Here is a 22586-nt window from a genome sequence, read left to right as displayed (position 1 = left end):
GACAGTGTCGGCCTCATAGATCAATAAATGGAAGATAATTTCCAGTAAAAAAAGAAAGAAAAAAAAAGCTGGAAGAAGTCCAAAGTTTGTTTTTGATCTCCATTGTAAACACTCTCTTATTGACATTGTTGGAAAAGTTGCAGTCATTGTAAACAGATGTAAAGAAGTTTTTTTTGTTGTTTTTTTTATTACTTACTGTGATTTGCAATCTTACCATTTTACACCTTTTTTCAAGCAAATGATCCTCGATTTATTGATCTATGAGGCATATACACCGTGTTTTTATCTGATAAACGGAAAAAAAAGATCATTTCCAGCAGCTCAGGTACGAAACATACATTTCTTGCAATGAGTCACGCATTCCTCTTTTTAAGTCACTTGAAAAATAACCCGCTTACATTGATTAAAACAAGGTTACAGAAAACAAACAAAAACCCAGTGTGTCTATCTGACGTATCCCACTGCTCCCAGCTCTGTATCTGAGCATCAGTAATTATGTGGACCACATTTTTGTTAATTGGCCTATCTTTCCAGGCAGAAACATTGTGCTTCAGGAGGAAGAAACTTTGAGAAAGAAAGATAAGAAATTAAAAAATGTTTATTCCGTCTCTGATCTGCTGAGTCCAGCTGCTGAAGTTAGTGCTGCTGACCCACAGCTAGAAGGAAGGGCAAGGGTTTGCAATCTAAGGCAAGGAAACTCCATAACTTGCCTTCAAGGTTGTGTCTAGGCTTTATTTTAAGATTAATTTGGTCTCCATCACTGAACCCAGATGACTATGGTCACATTGAGGTGTTGTGTGACTGCTTAGAGAAGATAAACTGCTGCTGGATGAGTGAAAACTTCCTTCAACTAAATCATGAGAAGATGGAGGTGATTGTAACAGATAAATTATTGCTGTTATGCTTCAAAAGAAGTGGAACAAACTGCTAGCAGAGCTGAAGTCAGCAATCAATGTGAAAATGTTTAAATCCAAGTTAAAAAGGCTCTTTTCCTCTACTGCGTATGACTCAGAGGGAGATTTTTTAATCACAATCTTTTCAAACACAAACACTGTGATCTTTTAAATGTTTTTACTGTTGATTTCTGTTGCACTTTTAATCAATGAATGGTGTATAAAATGCCTATACAAATATATTTGTTTGGCCTTGTCACAATCTAATAACACAAATGCTAAAGAAAATAAATCAGTAAGATTAGTTCCTCAATGAGTGGGATCACCTCTATGTGTACAGTGAATCACATCAGACCTTGTTAAACTACCTCAGTACTCAAAGCATTTTAGTTTGGAAGTTGATTGCGCTTAAGTTTAAAAAAAATAAATAAATAAATTGTATTTCATACCATATTGTACTTGGAAAGGTGACATTTGTAATTATTGATATTGAAATATATATTGTATTGTTTAGTATCGGGATTAAACAAGATATATCGTATAGTGACATGCAAATCATGAATCACATCGTATCGTCAGATACAGGGCAATTTACACCCCTAGTGTGCACTGCTGCATTGTGAACCACATTTTGACCAGGACCTTATGAAGGCCTTTGTGACCAAACGGACTGATGTGACTCCCTTCTGTTGGGCGTTTGTTCACTAATTAAACGCCTCAAAATGACTTCTGAATAGAGCGAAAAAGGCTCTGTGAGAGTCTGTGGTTCACACAACACACACTAATAACACTATATATAAAGCTGAACTTGGCACAACAGCACCTCCGAGTTGAACACATGAATGATCACAGACACCGAATATGTGGTTCTTTACACCGAGAGTGCGTTAATTTGTTTCACTGGTCAAGCGTTCCTCGTTGGGGCTTTGCCTGCGGAAAGCCAGATAAACACACACAAACACACTGAAGCTGTCGTATGTTAGCGTGTCTGTAGCATTGCACAGCCAAAAAAATCTGTGGTCTGATAGGCAGCAGAATCACCATCCTTGTGTGTGTGTGTGTGTGTGTGTGTGTGTGTGTGTGTGTGTGTGTGTGTGTGTGTGTGTGTGTGTGTGTGTGTGTGTGTGTGTGTGTGTGTGTGTGTGTGTGTGTGTGTGTGTGTGAGAAGAGCATGGCGTTAAGTCACGCTTGGTGAGATTTGAAAGAGCAGGGGGTTCTCTGCCGTAAGCAACACACACGCACACACACACGCACACATACACGCACACATCCACGCACACGCACACACACACGCACACATACACGCACACATACACACACACGCACACTTTGTGTTTTTCACTCTCCATCTGCATTTGTTCTCCTTATACATTTCCCTGTGATCAAAATACTGTTTTCTAAATAGAAATAAAACATCTGATGAGCACATTCATCAGCAATAACAACTCCTACAGATGATCCTCACATCTGTCACTAATACTAAAATGCTAAAAAAGTTCGTCGATAGCTGACTTTTTAGTTGCTAATTTGCCCAGACATGGCACCTATTCAGCTTTTAACCTCAGTGTGAGGGGGCGCACGCACACACACACATAGTATATTAATTAATAACCTTGGATGATAAGCACCCCTGCACTAAGAAATGTTAAATGCTAAATAAATAGTTTTATTTGTACGAATTCACGTGTCTTTTATCGGATTCTACCTAAACTGCAGCACTGGTGCAAACTTTATCAATTTATCATGAGCATGTGCATGTCCCATAGAACTAAACCAGGGAAATCACACACACTATTTTACTTTGCACCCACACATATACCCCTTTATAACATTACAGAGTACAGAGTATGTACACCTCTTTGTACATCCAACCTTCAAACACATACTCATTTGGCCATAATTGACAACTCTACTTAAGCTCCTCCCACTATATGAATACATACTTCCGACGGGCACTGTACTAGTATAATAAATTTCAATAATGTATAGTCAGAGACACTGCAGTTGAAACACAGATTTTTCTGGAGTCTCCACACAAACCTGGATAAAAACAGAGTCATCAATTTTGAATGTGTCCCAATATTTGACCCAGTTGAGGTAAGAGGGATCTACTATACCCTTATGGGTGCTTCTTTTAAAAGCCTCAACACTAGAATAAACGGACCCCAGGACAAAAGGGTTTGAGGTTATTGTTTAAGTGTAACTCATTCTGTTTTAAAGTAGATGAATAAACACATTTACTTTAATGCATTACTAGAGTCAGGGAAAAAACAGGTTGGAACACTTTCCCCAAAAAAGATGTTGGGTTTGTTTTTAACTTGAAAGAAAAATGCTTAAATATTGCAGGAGCACCTGAAAGCATCGCTGCTGCTCTGTTAGAGGTTATATCAGGTATTAGAGAAGAGATTTCAATTCCAAAACACAGCACGGTGACTCACAGACTAAACTTAGGGTGCATTCACACCGACAGATAATAAAGCGGTTAATACACTTGGCCACCACTGTGTTCCCCCTGGCTCCGCCCCTGCTCTTTGGGAAGCTTAGTCTCCTCATATATTTATTATTCTTTTATATGAAGTAATGTGGGGAACACACACTTAAGTAACGTATTATGGGATGTCCCGGTTCCATTTGTTCCACTTCTGATACCATACGATATTGCAGCCTTGAGTATTGGCCGATACCAATATTGATCCGATACAGCATGGATCATACATACTTTTCTTATGTATACTGTAGTTAGAAAAGACTTACTCAAACAGAACAACAGTAGGGATGAGAAAAACTGGCTCATTTATTATCAACTAATGGGTTCCGAAAATACCAACCTTAAACATAAAAATATTCTATAATTGGACAAAATAAAAATAACCCACAGAAAAGTTATTGAGTAAGTTTCTAGAAGAACTATAAAATACCAAAAAAGTATGATAAATATAATTAGAACAAGGGGTTGCGGACATATATTTAAATACTGTAAATAATATATATATGTGTGTGTATGTATATTAGGGATTCATTTCTGATACGATACCGATATTGCAGCCTTACATATTGGTTGATATCAATCCGATACAATATAAGCATGAATCATACATACTTTTATTACTTATTTTGCAGTGTGGAATGTTAGAAAAGGCTTGATCAAGTGATGTTACTCAACCAGAGAACAATAATCAGCAACAGTAGGGATGAGAAAAACTGACGCATTTATTATTAACCAAATGGTCGTATACATTTTAACCTTCAACATAATATCTACAAAATTCTACAATTGAATAAATATAATATATATCAGAGATTTTAGATGCAGTCCAAATGTTTTCTGGCTAATATCGGACCAATATCTGATATATATATACATATAGAAATGATATATAAAGTGCAAAATAACCACTAGTTTAACTACTTTAACTCTGTAAAATAACAAATCTAATAAAAACAAATGGATAACAACTGTGGGATAAAAGTGCTGGGGCGGAGTCTGGAATGGACTATTTGTATCAGAGATTTTAAAATACATATGTTGTTGCTGATATCGGAGGAATATGAAATATCGCTTACTTACTTATAAATGAGCCTGATCAGATAATGTCTCTCCCTATGTCAAGTATCAATATGATAAAACACATGCACCATTAAAGGAGCTGATGAACTGTTTAGATTGTGTGACCATAAATACTACAATCCTCTATGCAAACATGTTTCTTACTGCCCTTGTTCACTACAAAGTGTTACATTTTCATAAACATTCATGTGATGTAAATATAAATTCTTGTCCCGCAGCTTCAAATTCAAACTGTCACATTCATGGACTTGAATGACGTTAAACACCTATTGTATCAAATGTTTAAAAACATGTTTATAAGTCAACAAGCTGAATAAATATCATTGCTAAAACTTAACATATTTATGCTTATTTCAGCACAGATTCTGCATATTTCTAGACTCATGATCCTCCTGTACATTTCATAAATCTATATTCATTTGTCATAGGATGCAAATCGCACTTACACTGTGTCATCTGATCAAATACTTTATGGATCGCCTGACTATGTAACCCAGCCCTGAGGATAAACTCACTCATATCCCAGCCCAGCTCTGTTTGTAGAGAATGAAATGACTGCTCTTCCTGAGTCGCTCTGTTTAACAAGCCACAGTGACGTGATCTAATACAACAGAAGTGACGTCCTGACGAGGCCTTCCCACTAAACTGGACTGATTGAATTTCCATTTTTAAGATGCTGTTCCAATGGGTTTGTAATCCATAAGCCTTTTTCTGGATTATGTCTTCTTCCTACTTCTTCAACCCTCCTATCATCCTGAAACATCACTGACACATTTTACCCAAGGGGTCAATCTGACCCCAGGGATATTTGCCTCTAGAAAATCATTATCTTTTGTTGACCAAGTTTTTGTCTCCGACACTTTATTTGTTAAAAAAGGAAGCTCCAGTTTTTTATATTAATAAACAATTGAACAACAACAAGTGTGAAAATATAGCAGCAAAGTAGGTGAGTTGGTTCCGACACCGAGAAACAAAGAAGAAAGAAAGAAAAAATAATATTCCAGCACAATAACTATACATTTTCGGAAAGCGCGGGGGCATGCCTACAACATGACAAGAGTCCCTGTTCACTGACGGGCACGTGGTGCTCGCATGGGCTCCGCCCCTTCCCTCTTAGTGTGGCCACTACGAGAGCAACAGCCCCTGCGCCAGCTTGTGGCGCTCCGGCCTAAATATTTGATTGTTTGTAAATATTATCAATACATATCCTAAATTAGGCACCGACCGTAAGTAACTTTAATAAAAATCGAACTTCTATAGAATATAGTCGTACTATATTAAAGTAACTTTTCCTTAAAATGTACTACTTGGTTTTAACCCTCCTTACACATTTTATGCTTGGGGTCAATCTGACCCCAGGGATATTTGCCTCCAGAAAATTATTTTCATAAAATTGTTTTTGTGTCACACTTTGTTTATTTGTTGAATATATAAATAAGCCCTTGATAAACTTTTAAATTAGAATTATTTCATGTTGAATAGATTTCATCCAAATCCTCTCAAATTTACTGACAACATTAATGACCACAATGGTATGAACCCTATTGGTTAAGCATAGCTTTTTGGGCTTTTAGTTTTATCTCCTTTCGTGTTAAATAATTGGGGTTATTCACTATAAAGATACACCCCCCCTAGCTGTTTACACAGCTAAAACAGCTTGGGATCAAACTGACCCCCAGAGCGACACCAATGTGTGAAATATGTGTTCAGTACGTTGAAAAAAATATTATCATGATAATTTTATGCATAATCAATTGTATCCATCAAATTAGGAAAAGTCATGAAATATGAAGCCAAAAAACAAAACAGTCAACTATTATTTTTTGTATTTTTTTTAAATATGAACAATGAATGGGGTTAAACTGACCCCAAGGATACTAGGAGGGTTAAACACATCTCAAAAGCATAACTCCAGTAGAACTCCAGGTAACAGTTTGGCTTGAGTTCATTTGTTCAGCGTTGGCTGCTGTTATGTAAGAAGTCAGCGTGGTGAACTGGGATATGCTGCTAATCATTAAATAAAAGGTTGGGGATACCAAAGGAAAGCCCACAGCCTTCTGCATTTATTATAGATTGACTGAGAGTTTCAAGCAGCAGCTTCCAACAGAACTCAACTCACTCAGCTGGCGACTCGTCAGGAAATCTTCCTTTGTGTTGCAACACTTTGTCAGTTTGTCACATGCACATATTTCACATTTGTTCAGTTCGGCTGTCAGTGCAGTGACGGCAAAATTAACAGATGCCATTGAATGCTGCGCTTAGAGGCTCGAATTTTCCTTTTCAACGTGTCCTCATTTCATTTGACCCTTTAACGTTTCATTCGCTTTCCATGAGAAAATGTCATCAATAGCTTATAAACGTCCTGAAATTAGACCACAAATGATTAATACAGTTTCATATGTTCAGAGCTAAAAATAGAGCATTACCAGAACATTTACAAAAGTTCTTTGTTTTTAGTTGAGAGGATGGGAACCACAGAAGGAAATTAAATTTCAAACATCAATTTGCATGAACAACCTTAAAGCAATTTCTGTTGTTGGGGACAAAATGTGGAATTTATTACATTGTGATATAAAGAGCTGTTTGAATGTAATTCAGTTTAAGAGAATGTACAAAAAGAGACTCCTAAGTCAATATGAACATGGTGTTTAGAGTGTTATTTGTTTTCCTAATGTGGTGCTAAGAGTAGGCGTTTATGTCCTTGAATTTGTCAATGTATTATTTATTTTACCGGTAATTTATTTATTTATTTTTTCAATAATGCTGTAATATTATTATCTCAGTTAGTGTAAACTTGCTGTTTAATATTTGTGATTGCATAGGGGGCAGGCATTAGGACATTTGTTTTTCTCCCTTCTCCTTACTGAACATGGAATGTACTAAAGAAACAAAAAATAAAATTGTGACGTTTACCTTGACAAAATGAAAATAAATGGAAAATAAATTAAACAATACATATTTTTCTACTGTCTTTGCAGCAAATGCAAACGCTGAAATCACGCAACATTTTGTGTGAGAATGGCTACCCGTTTTTTTAAGGTGGAAAACAGTGTACAAATAGGTTATGCTGTGTAATGTAAATCTTTCCATTACAGGGGGTGAACTTCATCGTATTTTCATATTACGTTGCCCACCAACCTGTGAAAAAATTGTATTAAAAAACATGCATGTGAGGGTATATTCCCAGCTATAATGTAATTGTTGTTAGATTTTTTTTAAATAGTAATAATGATAATAATAATAACAATATTGCCATTTCCGTTTCAGGAAGTAAATTCTGATTTTACCATACGTTTTCCATGATCACGGAAAGCTTACGTTTTAGTTCATTCCATGAAATCATCAGAACATCCACTGTTTCTGAGGGACTTAAAATATTACCAAATCCTTCGACCTCACAGTATTTTCACTTAGTGTGGGGGAGGGGCATAAGTCTAGCTAAAGAAGAGAGCCCACGGACTACTGTAAACAAAACATATTGTACGTGACTAATAAAAAGACTCTAATTACAATTCAAGTCAACTCTGTGTTCCTGAGCTCGGAGCTACTCTGAAGCTCCATCACCAACTATGACAATCCAAAAGACAAAACACATTCCCAATCAACACACTGTGGATGGTAATTTGTTCCGAAGAGCCTGTGAGCTGTCAAGTAAAAAAACATGATTTCATTCAAGTGAGCTGAACGCTAAATATATCGATACTAATTGGATGTTGTGTATTTTGATTTGAGAAACAGATTCAGCGGACGGAAAGAATAATGTAGGATTTTATATTTTGCAACAAACAAAATGTTCATTATACATTAGGCTGATTTATTGAAAAACGTTAGCTAAAACTAGTTCTGTAAGTGTTCAAATACCCTTTGTTTCATGTATTTGATAGTCAATCAAAGCAGGTAGATACTTGAAGCTTCATAAATCATTGAAATGTGATTATCTTGTTGATATTTGGTCACAGAGGTAAGTCGCTAATGTACAGTACATCATGCAGCAATAACATGATGAAAACCTGCTTTATAAAATACAGCTATATTTTCCTAATCTACTGTAGATAATTATTTAAAGTCATTGTCTTTGGATCTGATGGATTAACAATGTTTTGTGGAGTTCCTCAGGGCTCTGTTCTTGGACCCCTTCTGTTCAGCCTTCATATGTTTCCTTTCGGACAAAACTGTAAGGTTGAATGTCAGTCAGCATCTAATGCTGAATGATATTCAATCACTCTTTTTCTCTACTCCATATGACAGAGGGAGATTTGTCATCATATTATTGTTGATGTAATGTTTTTACTGCTGAATTTAATGTTCTTATTATTTTTTTAAACTGTTAAACGTAACGTAATCATGTAAAGCATATTCAATTGTCTTCTGTATGAAATGCGCTGTACAAATACATTTGCCTTGCCTTACAATAAGAATTTACCAATCCAGGTTCTACTTCATGGCTATAGAGTGCTACCTTATAAAAACTTACTGGAATGGAACAAACTGGACAAGACACCAGTCCATCTAGTGTTGGTAAAAATAAATCAGAGCTCCAGTCTGCTAAAAAAGACACAAAGCTCAACTTTTAGTCGACCAGTGCATTAGGCAGCCTTGGTCACCAGTTCCACATCCTTGGAGCATTAATAATAGATACATCCTGCTGCAGACTGGGAACACCCCCAGGATGCTCTGACTAACCTGTTCAGCCTTCACTATTCAGTCCCTGCAGTTTAAACTTGCTCTATAAATAAAATATATTCTTAAACTCTTCTGCTAAGCCATTTAACACACCTGGAATTCATCTTTAAAGTCTGAGTAAAGCAGAAATAATTTTGTGTGATGAGTTTGTCACAACACAGAAAGTGTCATTGACCACTGAACCAAATTTGAAAGATGAGAAAAAATGCTAAGTATATAAAATAAGGTCTCAAAACCATGGGAAAAAAGCTCTTCTCTCTGCTCTTATATGCTGGGGGCGTGTCAGTTAGAGCCGCCTCCATGTACTGTGTTGATAGTTCCTCTCCCATTGGTTTTCCAAAAGTGCTCGGATTGGGCCAAACGAGGTATCAGCGGAAAGGTCTGCTCCGCTCATGTCCGAATATGTGCATCTATCCCGAACTGCGCCCGCTAGAGGCGAAACACACAATCGCGGTGCCAAAAAAAGTGCTCATTTCATGAAAAATGTGGCACCAGTGGACGCATTTTATTCCCCCGAGTCCAAATATGTGGTTTGTTTTTAGGGGCCGAATTGCGCCTGCTGGAGGCTGTGGAAGTTTGATGTGCTTCAGCAGCAGGGTCGGGTTTCTGCTAATGATGGCTCTGTTACGTAACGCGGCTATGATTTCTGACCCGCCCATTAAATCACACAGAAATTTGAAACACAGTTTGTGAAGCCTAGCACTACAATTAAATGGTTGAATGGCGTTTTACATGTTTTAAGGAATACATTTAGAACCTATTTAATGTGTTTAGAAGAAAATGGCTGAATTTGCTTTACACAGTCTTTAAGGACCAAAGGTTCAGTAAATCTTTCCCTGTCAAAGGTCATAAAGTGACAGGGAAAGGTCTTTTTGGTAACAGGGAAAGAGACCCAGTTACCACATTTACTATGTGAGGCACTAAATTAAGATATACAAACAAACATGTATGTTTGAAGCTGCTACCTCCAATAATTTTTTTATTGGATAAAATCATAGTCTATACCTCATAGATGAATGAATTGAACGTCATTTACTCTAAAAAAAAAAAAAAAAAGAAAAAAGTTGAAATTAAAGCTTGAAATTTTGTTTTCATCTCCACTGTTAACACTCAGTGTTAGAAAAACAAGAAATCATGGTAAGAATCTGAATGCGGGACTCCACATCCCATAATGCAATGTGCATAAATGTCAACAAACAGTGTGTAAACTTGCAAGTAGCAATTACAACCTTTTTTTTTTTTTTGGATTAAATCATGGTTGATTCATTGATCTATGTTCATACAATATGATTTTATCTAATGAAGAAATATATTTTGCGGTGGCCGCTTTGTGCTTAATTTTTCCTGCAGTACCATACATGAACTGCTGGGTGCAGTGTCGCTTCACCATATACATTGTGAAGAAGAATTACGTAACAGAAGAAAAACCAACCTAAAGTCTCAAAAGTTTGGGACCATTTCACTGAAAACTTATACTACACACCTGAGGTAGAACTAACATCTGTGACATTAAACTAACTGTAATATGTTTGAATAAAAGCAGAGCAGTACATGTACATTATAATAAGAATTGTGCTTTTTCGAATGAATTTGCGAAAACTGTAATTAAAACTTTTGACCACTAGGTGGGCAATGCCCCCACACCCGCCCCCCGCAAATTCAGCGTATGAGCCTTAGTCAGGCTTTCTCTCACTCACACAAACACAGCCTCTTACTTAGAGCAGCCTGTGGGTCTCTCTCTCTCTCCATGTGTGCCACTGACACACACACGCAGACACACATAAACACACACACACACACGTGCAACCACAAACACAGAAGCTCCCCACCTACCTTGCATCCAAACATCAACGATATGGTGTTGTTGGTGCATGCTACTTTGCAGTGGCACAACATGTGGCTAATGTTAGCTTTAGCTTGTCCCACGCTGGGGGGGCATCCTAAGCCTTCATGTACACACTACACTTTCACACACTTCTTCACTCATACTCGTGCACACACTGCCACGTGCACTTTGCATGTGTCCTGTCAACCGCGCTCCATCCCATCCCCACAGTCACCCACTACTGCCTGGCTTGGGTCCGATCAGCTGTGGCTGGCCAGCGTCCTCTCTCCCACCCTCTTCATCGCTCTCAACATCATCATCACCATCATCTTCATCAGTGTAATCCTCATATCTGCTCAGGTTGCAAGGAGCACCATGGTCAGTGCACGCCCATTCGTCACAATGTGGGTTCAGTGTGTTGTCGGCGTGTGTGTGTGTGGGTCAATTTGTAAAGTTGGGTGCATGAAGGAATGTGTGTGTGTGGATATGGTGTGTGTCCTTTCTGCAGCAGTCTAACCCTCGATCTTCTCTCTCTCTCCCTCTCTGTAACTGCCTCTTTGGCTCATCACTACCCTTCACTCTCTCTCTCTCTTCTCTCTCTTGCTTTCTTTGCGTGCACATCCCTCTTTCCCCTCGCGCTGACTTGGTGTCTTTCCCTTGATTCGCTCCATTGGATCTCTGGTCCCTCCCCTCAGCAGCAGCAGCCACATAATAAGAGATACACATGAGAGGAAACCTGCACACACGGTTGGGGTCAATTCCATTTTTCAGTTACGATTACATTTTCAATTACCCATGTTCAATTACAATTAAGTTACGATTACATTGACCAGCATTTTTTCCAATTTCCAATTAAATGAATATAATTTTTGGTTACACTATTCTTTGAGTTGTATAAATGAGGCTGACATTATGCTGTCATTAGCATGAATAAGGTGTCATGAAGGCTGTCATTAAATGTTGTTTGTTACCCTAACCCAAAAAATGCCAACATAGCTCCAAAGGTGGCATAATTTAGCGAACAACACTTAATGACAGTCTTCATGACACCTTATTAATGCTATCAACAAATAATGACAGCATAATGTCAGCCTTGTATATAAAACTAGTGTAAAAGTAAAGTGTTACCCATAAACAATCAATGAAATATAATACTTTGACAGAAACCATAATTGGTTTTTTACATAAACCATACCTGTTTAAATCTAATGTACCATATCCTGCAACTTTTCTTTCCAAATAACAAGCAAGTACCTGCTCTAATTATTTATCAACATACCTCTGAAGAATCATTTCTTTGTGCTACTTTTTAAAAAGAATTATGCTCGGAATTATTTTGAATTTAGTACTCGCGTGCGAGCCAGCAAAGGCTCAATCCACAGTGATGATGTCGTCAGTTCTAAAATTGTCAGCTCCCAATGGACAATTTTATAAAATATTTCATTAATGGTATCATTGTAGTCCAAACAAATCCAACATTGCACACGTTTGAAGCAAGCAGCAGCCATGTTGAAAGTCTCAGGTCAATATGAGCCTGATTCACAGAGATATTTGAGGAACAGACAGAAATTGCTTGCTTTAGATATAGATATAGGTTTTAATATTTTTGGTGTGGGAGTCTGAATTTTACCCCTAGATTTCATATATATATATATATATATATATATATATATATATATATATATATATATATATATATATATATATATATATATATATATATATATATATAGTGGGAAAAGCTTGATAACAAACATATTTTAATAATTGTTGTAACATGATTCCAAAGTTTTGCGCTGACAATTTTTATAGAATTTTCATGACAATTACAATTACAAAGTCAATTATCTAAACTCAATTACAATTTATTTATGATTACGAGAGCAACAGATCTACAATTACAATTTGAATCAACCCATAATGAGTTAATAATTATTAATTAGGCCATTACAATAATTGAGCCCAACCTTGCGTGCACACCTTTCACATTTTCCTCACATTGCTTATCCAGCCATACAGAACAACTCCCATATGTCTAAAATAACTGTGATCGAGTGCTGAGGAGAGACCTTAAGAGTAAATAATGTATTAATCTCTGCTTTTTTTTTAGGTTGCAGTGAGACATTAATCAAGAAAATGTTCTTGAATAATTAATTTAACCATTCAACCATGTTCTGTAGCAAATCCATCCTACAGGGTCACAGGAGTCTACTGTAGCTGATTCCAGGAGCTCTTACACCTTTGACATTATGAATTATGAACCAATGTAACCCATCATTGGCATGTCATACAGTGGCAAACCCATTCTTTGGTTCATCAACAATCAGGTGCCAAAACCAATAAAGTAAAACAAAGTAAGTACACACTAGGAAACAACCCACCGCATTTAAGCATGGCAACGTTCTTCAGATGACCTTGCCTTATAACAGAATTTCCTTTTTTTCTCCACACAGTTACTGATAAATGAGCAACGACCAAGCCATGCAGAACCATAATCTTGTCTTTTGTTAACACCAGCAACAATGACTTCCCCAAAAATGTAAATGGTGAATGTACTACAGGTGGGAAATCAAAATGCATAAATATTTCAATTGTGAAATTTACTCAAAAATACTTAAAAATATAGATAAAATAAATTCATTTATTTAACAAAACGTGCATTGCTGTCTATAAACAGATAGCACTTCTTGTAGCATTGACCTTTGACAGCATGTGCAGACAAAGGAAAAAAAAAGATACAAAGAAAAAAAAAAGTATTCCCAAGTTTCAGTTTATTCCAATGAAAACTTTACAAACTTGAATATTGCCAAAATTCCCAAGCTTAAGTTCCCATGGAAATTTACCGGAAAATGTTCACCGCTTAGCAACCTTAATTATGAGACGTTGGGGGGTCATTTATTCATGACATGTGGTCCCTAGGTATAACTAACCCGGTGCGTATAGGGCTTAAGTATAAATATGTTTCATTTTGAAAAACATAAAATATTTAACCATCAATCCCAGATTTTGCTTTTACTCAAGACAAATGTTTGGCTACGCTGTCGTTACTTGGTTGTCAGTCTGTTTCTAATCTCCACTGAAAAACAAATAGAAACTAAATATAGATTTTCAGTATTTTTTCACCAAAACTTGTTATTTGAGAATAGAGCCAAGGGACAGGAAAAGTCAGAGTGCTCCCTTTATCCAAGGTTGACGCTCGGGCCATCTGGATCACAGCTCTACACACAAACACACACACACGTGCGCACGCACACACCATGCGCTCACACAGGCACACACACACACAGCCCTCTAACTGTGCTCTCCTTTAGCTTCACACCTCAACAACATAAAAACAAACAATGCAGCATGATTGGCTGCAGGGAAAGCAGGAGAAATACAGCAATGCAGTGGCTGACATGTGAAGCAGAATCACAGGTAATGTTACGATCAGTGTGTAAAAACATTTAATGATAATAATCAGCTCAAAATAAAAACAAAAAAAAAAACTCTGCATTTAATTACATTTTAAACCAGGTTAATAATAATTAATGGTGTTTTTTTTATATATATATATATTTTATGCCTGTGCGTGGATAAAAGATGCAAGGATTCGAGGCTGAAGTTGATGCAGGTAGACAAGCCGGATAAATAATGCAGTAAACAGAAAGATTGTTCAGAGGGGCTGTAATCTTTATCCACACACAGCACATAAACTTTGACAGGAAATTTATGCATGTATGAGGAAAAAAAAACAAAGTATGAATTTATAATAGAAGCACTTAACCAGTTTTCAAGAGTATCACTCCATGTGCTTTTGAGGCAAGTGTTTCAGATCTACCCTGAGTTATCCATCGGGTCATTCTAAACCAGTAGTATTAAAGCACATGTTTATTTTCTACTGAACAATATAAATCTGAAAGCTTTACATGTGTATAAACTAAAGCCAAAGGAAAAGTTTTCCTGTTTTTTTTACTCTAAAACTAGAAATAACAGTGTAAACCAGACATAGGCAACTGGAGGCCCGGGGGCCACATGTGGCCCTTGTTCTAATTTTGTGAGCCCCCCCAAATACACACATAAAAATTACACCAAAATTATATGCTATGTTAGAAAAATATACAAAATTTACTCGAAAACACACAAGACGACTACAAAAATACTGAAAAATATACAAAACGGCATTAAAATACAAAGACTCCTGAAATGCAAAATCACAACACAAACTGAATGAAATGAGAGAAAAATAGACAAAACGACAACAGAAACACACAAGATGACTACAAAAGTAAACAAAACAACAAAAGTTTCAGAAAAATGTAACAAACCAATAACAAAAATACACATAACTATTTGATTTTTCCTGTGTTGATGCTCAGGTTGGTCATTACTCTAATGCTGACTTGAATGGCAGCAGTTCATTTTGTGTGGTTCTCAAAGTAAATGCATGAAATGACTCCAAAAAAACATAAGAGATGACCAAAAGTTGCACAAAAAGGCTCAAAAAATACACAAAATTATAAAAACTCGAGAAAAAGAATGTACTCAAAATTATCAGAAAAACAAACTAAACAGGAAGAAAAATAACTCCAAAACATAAAATAACAACAGACATTTACAAAATGACTCAAAATATACAGAACAGCAACAAAAATAAACAGAATGAGGGAGGCACGTACATACAGAGCGACAAAAATAAATAAAATAAAATCCACCCAATTACTCAAAAAACACACAAAATGAGAGAAAAATTACTAAAAAAGTATACAAAATGTCAACAAAAAAAATAAATCCCACAAAACCTTTTGTTCTTCCTGTATCATTAATCTTTAGATTGGTCATTATTCTAAATACTGAGACTGGCCCTTGAATCAGAAAATCCCCTTTTTGGGCTACCACTGTAAGTTGCCCATCCCTGGTGTAAACCATGCTAAAACTAAGATTTTGTGATATGGAGCGATGACTAAAATGGTCAAACTGACTTGAGATGAACAAATATCGTCTTGCAGAGTCAACACTAAGGTTAGCGCTGATTGGTCGTTCAATTCTGCTAAGCTGGCTGTCCTGGAACCAGCATTATGGTTGAGCCTCAGTGTGTTTGGCAAAGAGCAGATGGAGATCCTGCTGATGTGTGGGAATGCTTTCTAACACACACTCACACACATCTGGGATACCCTCTGGCATAAAGATCATATGGTTCACATACCATAATGGAAGCTTATAGGTAGCATCAATGCCATCGAAGGCCTGATTGCTTTAAAAAAAAGAGAAGCAGAAATGGAGGAAAGAAAGAAAGAAAATGTCAAATGGGTGGTGAGAGGAATAGATGGTGAGGGGCAGAGAGAGGAGATGCTACCTCATAGCCCAGCAGCCATGCACTCACTGCATGTTAACATTAGTAGGTCAGCCAGCACAGAAATAACTGCACGCTGCGTGCATGGGTGCATGTGTGCACGATAACCTCATACGGTCCCTGCAAGCCAATAGCAGTGGGTTCTCCCCCCGACACGCTGGCCAATTAAACCACTTCATACAGCAACATCAAAAACAGCACGTGATCATGCCCTCACCAGCTGTGGATTCACTTTCCACATGAAGGAATATACAGCCACATCTTTACCACAAACCGCACGGGAAATGTTGCTTTGAATGTATTAAAATAAGTCATTCATTCATCAGTTTATTATTGCCATTATTATCATTTATTTTGTTGTATTGCTGTTGTTAATATTAATGAATAATCCCAGTACCATTACAATGTACTGCAGAACCCAGCTAGGATTTATCTGTGACTCTGAGCTCATCATTAATATGTACTGTACACACATGCACTGCCCCCATGTGACCAAGCATTAACACAGCAATAATATTTAGAGAATGGACACAATATCCACCAGGGTTGGAGTCAATTATAATTATAATTGTAATTGCGTAATTGATACTTAATTACAATTGTGATTAAAAAAAAATCTCTTGCTGTGGTAATTGTAGTTGAATTATAATTGAGTTCAGATAATTGACTTTGTAATTGTAACTGGCATGGACAGTCTCTATACAAACTGTGGGACCATGTTACAGTTCTATGGCTTACAAATATGCAGTTAATTATTAAAATATGTTCCATATCCAGTTTTCCCACTACCGGTCAGTTCTGTTGGGGATCATTTTACTATTTAAACAATCAATAATCCATTTTGCAGTTCAGCGTCCTTAAGTTGAACTTGAGCTTCTCGACTGTTCAATTGGAAATCAGTATATAATGTGTAAGCCAGCAGGGTTTTAGCTGCCGTTAATAAAGTTAAAGTGTTGACCTTTGTTTCCAGACTAATTCCTCTTAATTACTTTGTTCTGTCTGTGAGCCTTTGGGCCACATTTCACCTGTAATTCAACTTTCAGCTCAAATGTGCGAGTGCAAACCCAAATTTGATCAAAAATAAACACGGTGTAACAGGAACAATCATAAAACAAATTTGAAACCCCTGTGAATGCGCGTCTCTTCTGTATCGTTCACACACTTTGTCAACATGTGGATGTTTAAAGTAAAACTTGTTGTAAAACAAACATTAAAATACAGAACTCACAGACAGAGGTGAAAGTAATGGATTACAAGTACTCACATTACTGTAATTGAGTTGCTTTTTTGGATACTTGTACTTTTTTATTTCTAAATCAGTAGTTTTACTTGTACTTAAGTACATTTTTAAAGAAGTACTGTAATTTGTTACCTTTCTACACCCAACTGTTACTGAATAAGTTATTATATTTTCTGTTCTAAAATGATAAACGGACAATGTGAAACTACAAAAAATGAAATAACGAGACAACAATGCATCACATCATAGCCGACCAAACCAGATTAAACGTAACGCACCATGCCAAAAAAAGCATTGAATGGAGGTTATTTTCCTCAGTTTTTAAGTTCATAAAGTTAGTTATACTTTGTGCCTCATAAAAAAAAAAATATTTCAAATTTAATTTACTGGTGTTATTATTTTATTTTTTAAAAAAGAATTGTACATTTTGACAAACCTTATTTTACAGACTTATTATACAGATGCCTTTGTGGAAAATAAATTAAGATTCAATTGTGCAAGATTTTGTCTCTTCCTTTTTAAGTTTATACATGAAATGTTTACTGTATGCAAGGAAATTGTGGCAAGATTTATTACCAAAAATAAAAAAAATATGCATGATTTACTCAATCAAGTAACAGTACTTCGACTTGAGTAGGATATATTAGTACTAGCCTTTACACCTCTGGTCACAGAAACCCTCCAAACTATAAATGTAGATTTCTGACACTCCTTTTTTAACCATCATTACAATCAATAGTTTCATCAGTATTAACCAGCAACAGTTGAATGAGAATATGAGCTGTGTGATTACAGGATGTGAATAAATACGTTACATTTTCTGAAGAGTTGCAGTTGTCCATCTCCTCCTAAAAGCCCCCGTGCAGGCCCAGCAGGTGTCAGCAGGCTTTATGACATGCGGGACAATCCAGAGTCATACACGCACACGGGCTATTCTTCGCAACAAAGTGAGGATGGTATGGGGTCGAGAGGATGCTTAACCTCTGCCCCAGAGTCTGGCTAAGTGAGTCAACCTGGGACAGCGGTGCTTCATGGCTGTTAGTTAGTCCTGAAAAGGAAACTCAACTTCTCCTCTTCGCGCATTGTCTTTTCCGTTGATTAGTTTCCAAGTCGTCTTTAAAGTCACATCATATAACCATGCAGGAGGACGGTTGCACAGATGGATGGATCAGACTAGAGCATGGACGAATGGACCTTCAAATCCAAAACGAACCGCTCTCTCTTCGACTCAGGAGCTGTTGTTTCCTGCTCTCTGTTCTTTGCTCTTTGTGTGCCACTGTCATTTTTCCCCCCTCTTTGTCCATCCTGAAATAGCTCCACCTCTGTAAAGACTATTAGCAGCCTAAGGTAAGCCTCTTAAGAGAGACTCCTGCAGTGCTCTCGGAGCGCTAGAGCCCAGTGACACTGAAACAGTGCAACAATAACACTGATGAAACTCGAGGGGAACCTAAGACTGGATGTGTAAGAGGATTGGGCAACAAGGAAGGGAGATACTGATAGAGACAAATTACACACACTGCAGGGGTGCCAACATGTGCCCAAATGCAAGCACTGGTCATAACATGGGATTAGGAGACGCAGAGGGATGCTCCAATGGCCTCATGTAAAAGAATTTTCAATATTAAACCATGAAGGCTCAATTCTCAGAAAGGTGAATGTTTGGAGCATTGTGGGGCAAATGTGGGGAACCAAGCCTATTTAGTCAGTTTAGGTATGCTGATTTATCAATGTTCCAAAGGTGTAACTTGAGCTCTTTACCTTTTAAATTGAAAATCAAACGTGCTGCCAAAACAACAGATTTTGGCCAATCTTTAGCATTTTACAAACAAAAATGATATCTAAAGTTTGATAATGTCGGTTTCTTTGGTTAAATTTTAGTCAGATCAATTTGAATGTCCTTAAAAGTTTGTTACAGACTGTGTGGAGCACATACAGTACCCCCGCAATGCAACATATTGTGCAAAGGTAATCATGGATGATCTTAGCAATACTGGTATCACTGTGTTTTTTACACCTGCATAGTGCTGTACATCGTAGCTGAGTTTTCCGACATTTGCATGGCAAGGTTCTGCACAGTCTTTGGCACAAGCATGAAATCATCTCTAAGCTAACCATGTCCATAAGCAGTTTTAAATGGTGAATTTGAGCATGAAGGGCTTGAAATTCAGCTTGGGAACATGGATATTCGGAATCAGCACATCAGCATTTTCTAAAATCAACATGTTCCCTGCTTTTACCCCAAATTGCCATTAACTGCTAGTTCCAGCAATCTTTTTGAGATTCTGGCCTAGTCTATATCGGCGAGTGGTGAAATAGCCCCAAAGTTGTGGTTCAAAATAAAAATAAAGAAGTTGCATTAAGAAAAATAGTTTTATATCCCAAGAGAGAATCATCTTTATATTATAAATTATAACAGAGATCAGATTTTTTCTTACATTTCCACATGCAGTTATAGGCCAATGAACATAGTACTTTTTTCAGATTTCAAAAGACTGTCCTCCAAGAATCAATGCATATATGTGACTAATGATTAGTGATGTGAACAGTCTATGTTCATAGCTCAAAGATGATCAAATAACAGGGAGCTGAGACATATGTAAAGTTGTTTACTGAAGGCCCAAACTTGTTCGAGGCAAAACATCTGACAAACTTTTTTCCAAATATGAGGAGCTGGCATGTCCACCCGATAGGAAGTATAGCAGATCTTTTTATATATTCTGAGAGAGTAGGTGGAGCTGTATTACTTCACCAAATTTCAGTTTCCTACGTGATGTAGTTCCTGAAATATCAAAATTTAAAAATGGAAGAAAAATAAGGACGAGCAAAAATCGACGCATACCTCCCTCACTAAATATCTCAGAAAGTATTAATCCGAATAAACTAAAAAAATTACAGTGTGCCTATTGAATAATCAAGGAATAATTGGTTAAAATTTCAGAATATTTTGAGACCAAAGTGCGTAGGCCATTTGTGAAATGACGTAAACTAGATGTAATTCAGAGTATATAATCAACAATAATTGCACATTAAGTATTTTGATACATAGTTAAAGTGAAGGCAAGTTATTCACACAGAATGATAATAATCTATAGCTAAACATTGTGGATCAGTAATTTAGCAATTCAGAGATCAGGGGACACCCTCTGCTACGTTAATCCATTACACTAATGGGATAAAGCAAGTTTAACCAGATGAATGTGAGATGGAAATCCCCTGAAGACTCTTTGTAAGTCTGCCAGAAGACGTTAAACATATTTGAAGACAATGCAGACTAACCTTATCTAAGCTGTACCTGGTCCTTTCACAGTCAGAGATTGACTAAAAGATTTATTAAAATATTCAAAAAAGAGTGTATTTTAGGAACACTTTAAGAACGCTTTTCAAAAGTTATAAAGCTATGATAGAAGAGTGGAATTAAGTGTAAAACTGGTCGACAGAAATAATTTAGAGACGACAAAGATAGTGAAGTCGCTGCTGGATTATAGCAGTGAGTTTTTGGATATTGGAGCCAATTCTTTAACCTTGTCTTGTGCTGTTCCCGCCTTTGCCTTTCGAAACTGAACCGATTCGAACCAATCATGAGGCAGTGTTGTGGTTTAGGGTGAGATATCTGGGTGTGACGAAGGCAGAAGCACCGAAGCAAAACTGGCACATGCACAGTTACGGGGAGAGGAACTAGCTGGGCTAGCGCTATTAGCATAGCTCCGAATCAAAATGGAAAGATAACGACGCAGGAGGATTAACGTGTCCTTAACTCTCATACTCGTCTTGCAAAAACAGCAAAAGTCACTCAGTGACATAATGACCGCAGCATTACTATCCCAAAAGAAAGTTTTCACCAGCAGAGCCTTGTTGTTGTTGTAGCAGCATCTCATGCCAATGACGACATCATCATTTGTTACCGTGTGATTGGCTAAAACAAATCATGGTGGACAGGCACTTCGCCCAATCAGCTTCAAGCATTCTGTTCATGTCTCTCCCTGGTTCTAAAAGGATTCACCAGACACAGACCCAGACTGATGTGGAGAACTGGCGTTAGAGGGAGGGGCTACACATCAATCTGGCTCTTGCCAGGTTACCAACACTTTCGCTTTTACTGCTTTTCTGTGCTGGTAACCACATGTTGGCCTCAAACACTACACCGCCTCAAATATACATCAGTGACTAACAAACAGGCAAACATCTAGAGCCCAGTGCAGAAACTCAGAGATGGCTCTAAGTTAAAGCGAGATCACAAAAGCTTCATGATAAAAGGTTCCATTTACAGTAGACAGGTCTGTAGCTAACGCACCACAAACAGTCACAGGTGCAGACCAAACACACAGTGCAAACCACACAAAGCGTTCAATGGCAGTGCTTGTTAGCCTGGCTGTTACTGATGTCCATCTGCATGGAACATAAAACTTCACTCAACCTCAATGGATTCCCCAGTCATTTTACATAAATACATAATGCATCGTACAGCACTGTGTGATCCACTTAGAGGTTTCCAACATCCACCGCAACCACAAACCACCACAGTACTGTACTGGATCAAAGTCAGACTATTCAAATTAAATTATCCAAGTAATTATGTTTGGCTAATTGACATTAACCATTAACGTATAGACACTAAAGACAATGTGAACCAGGAAAAACCAAACAAAGGCAACCATATGACACATTACTATTAGTGCACAATGTAAACATGAGTAAAAGCTGCTTAATCAAGCTACATAAGCAGTTCAATTTCTTGCTCTGGCATTTAGTGCTAAATAGTGAGCGCAGGCTTCCCCAGGCTTTGATGCACAGACAGAGGCGTCTTACCTTGGTGGGGGTCCGTGGGCTGGTGGCGGGCCTGGACCGGGCTGCACTGTAGCTGGGACTGGTGGGACTGGGAAGAGGAGGGAATGGTGTCATTGTTTCCCATCTTAACACACACCATAACATAGCACACAGCTCTATACGAATCATTGACATCCACCAATGGGATAGGAGTGTAATTATTTTAAAATTATTTAATTAATAAACACTGTTCAGATTCATGGTCAATCAGTTAATTTGAG

At 37.3% G+C, this 22586-nt stretch overlaps 1 protein-coding gene across 5 annotated transcripts in view; it reads right to left on the bottom strand.

The window, feature by feature from the left end:
- Positions 1-22586, bottom strand: part of LOC114461501 (discs large homolog 1-like protein) — a 121475-nt gene that overhangs the window by 89944 nt on the left and 8945 nt on the right. For 4 of the 5 annotated variants that reach the window (XM_028443617.1, XM_028443618.1, XM_028443619.1 and 1 more), the window contains exon 4: positions 22348-22414. In XM_028443617.1, coding sequence (XP_028299418.1) covers positions 22348-22414 — 67 coding nt within the window. Of the gene's footprint in view, positions 1-10977; positions 11488-22347; positions 22415-22586 lie in introns of those variants that run through there. The other variant, XM_028443621.1, reaches the window with a different exon arrangement.

Source organism: Gouania willdenowi, chromosome 4, assembly GCF_900634775.1.
Source record: "Gouania willdenowi chromosome 4, fGouWil2.1, whole genome shotgun sequence".
Lineage (NCBI taxonomy): Eukaryota > Metazoa > Chordata > Actinopteri > Blenniiformes > Gobiesocidae > Gouania > Gouania willdenowi.
This window is presented reverse-complemented; position numbering and strand designations above follow the sequence as displayed.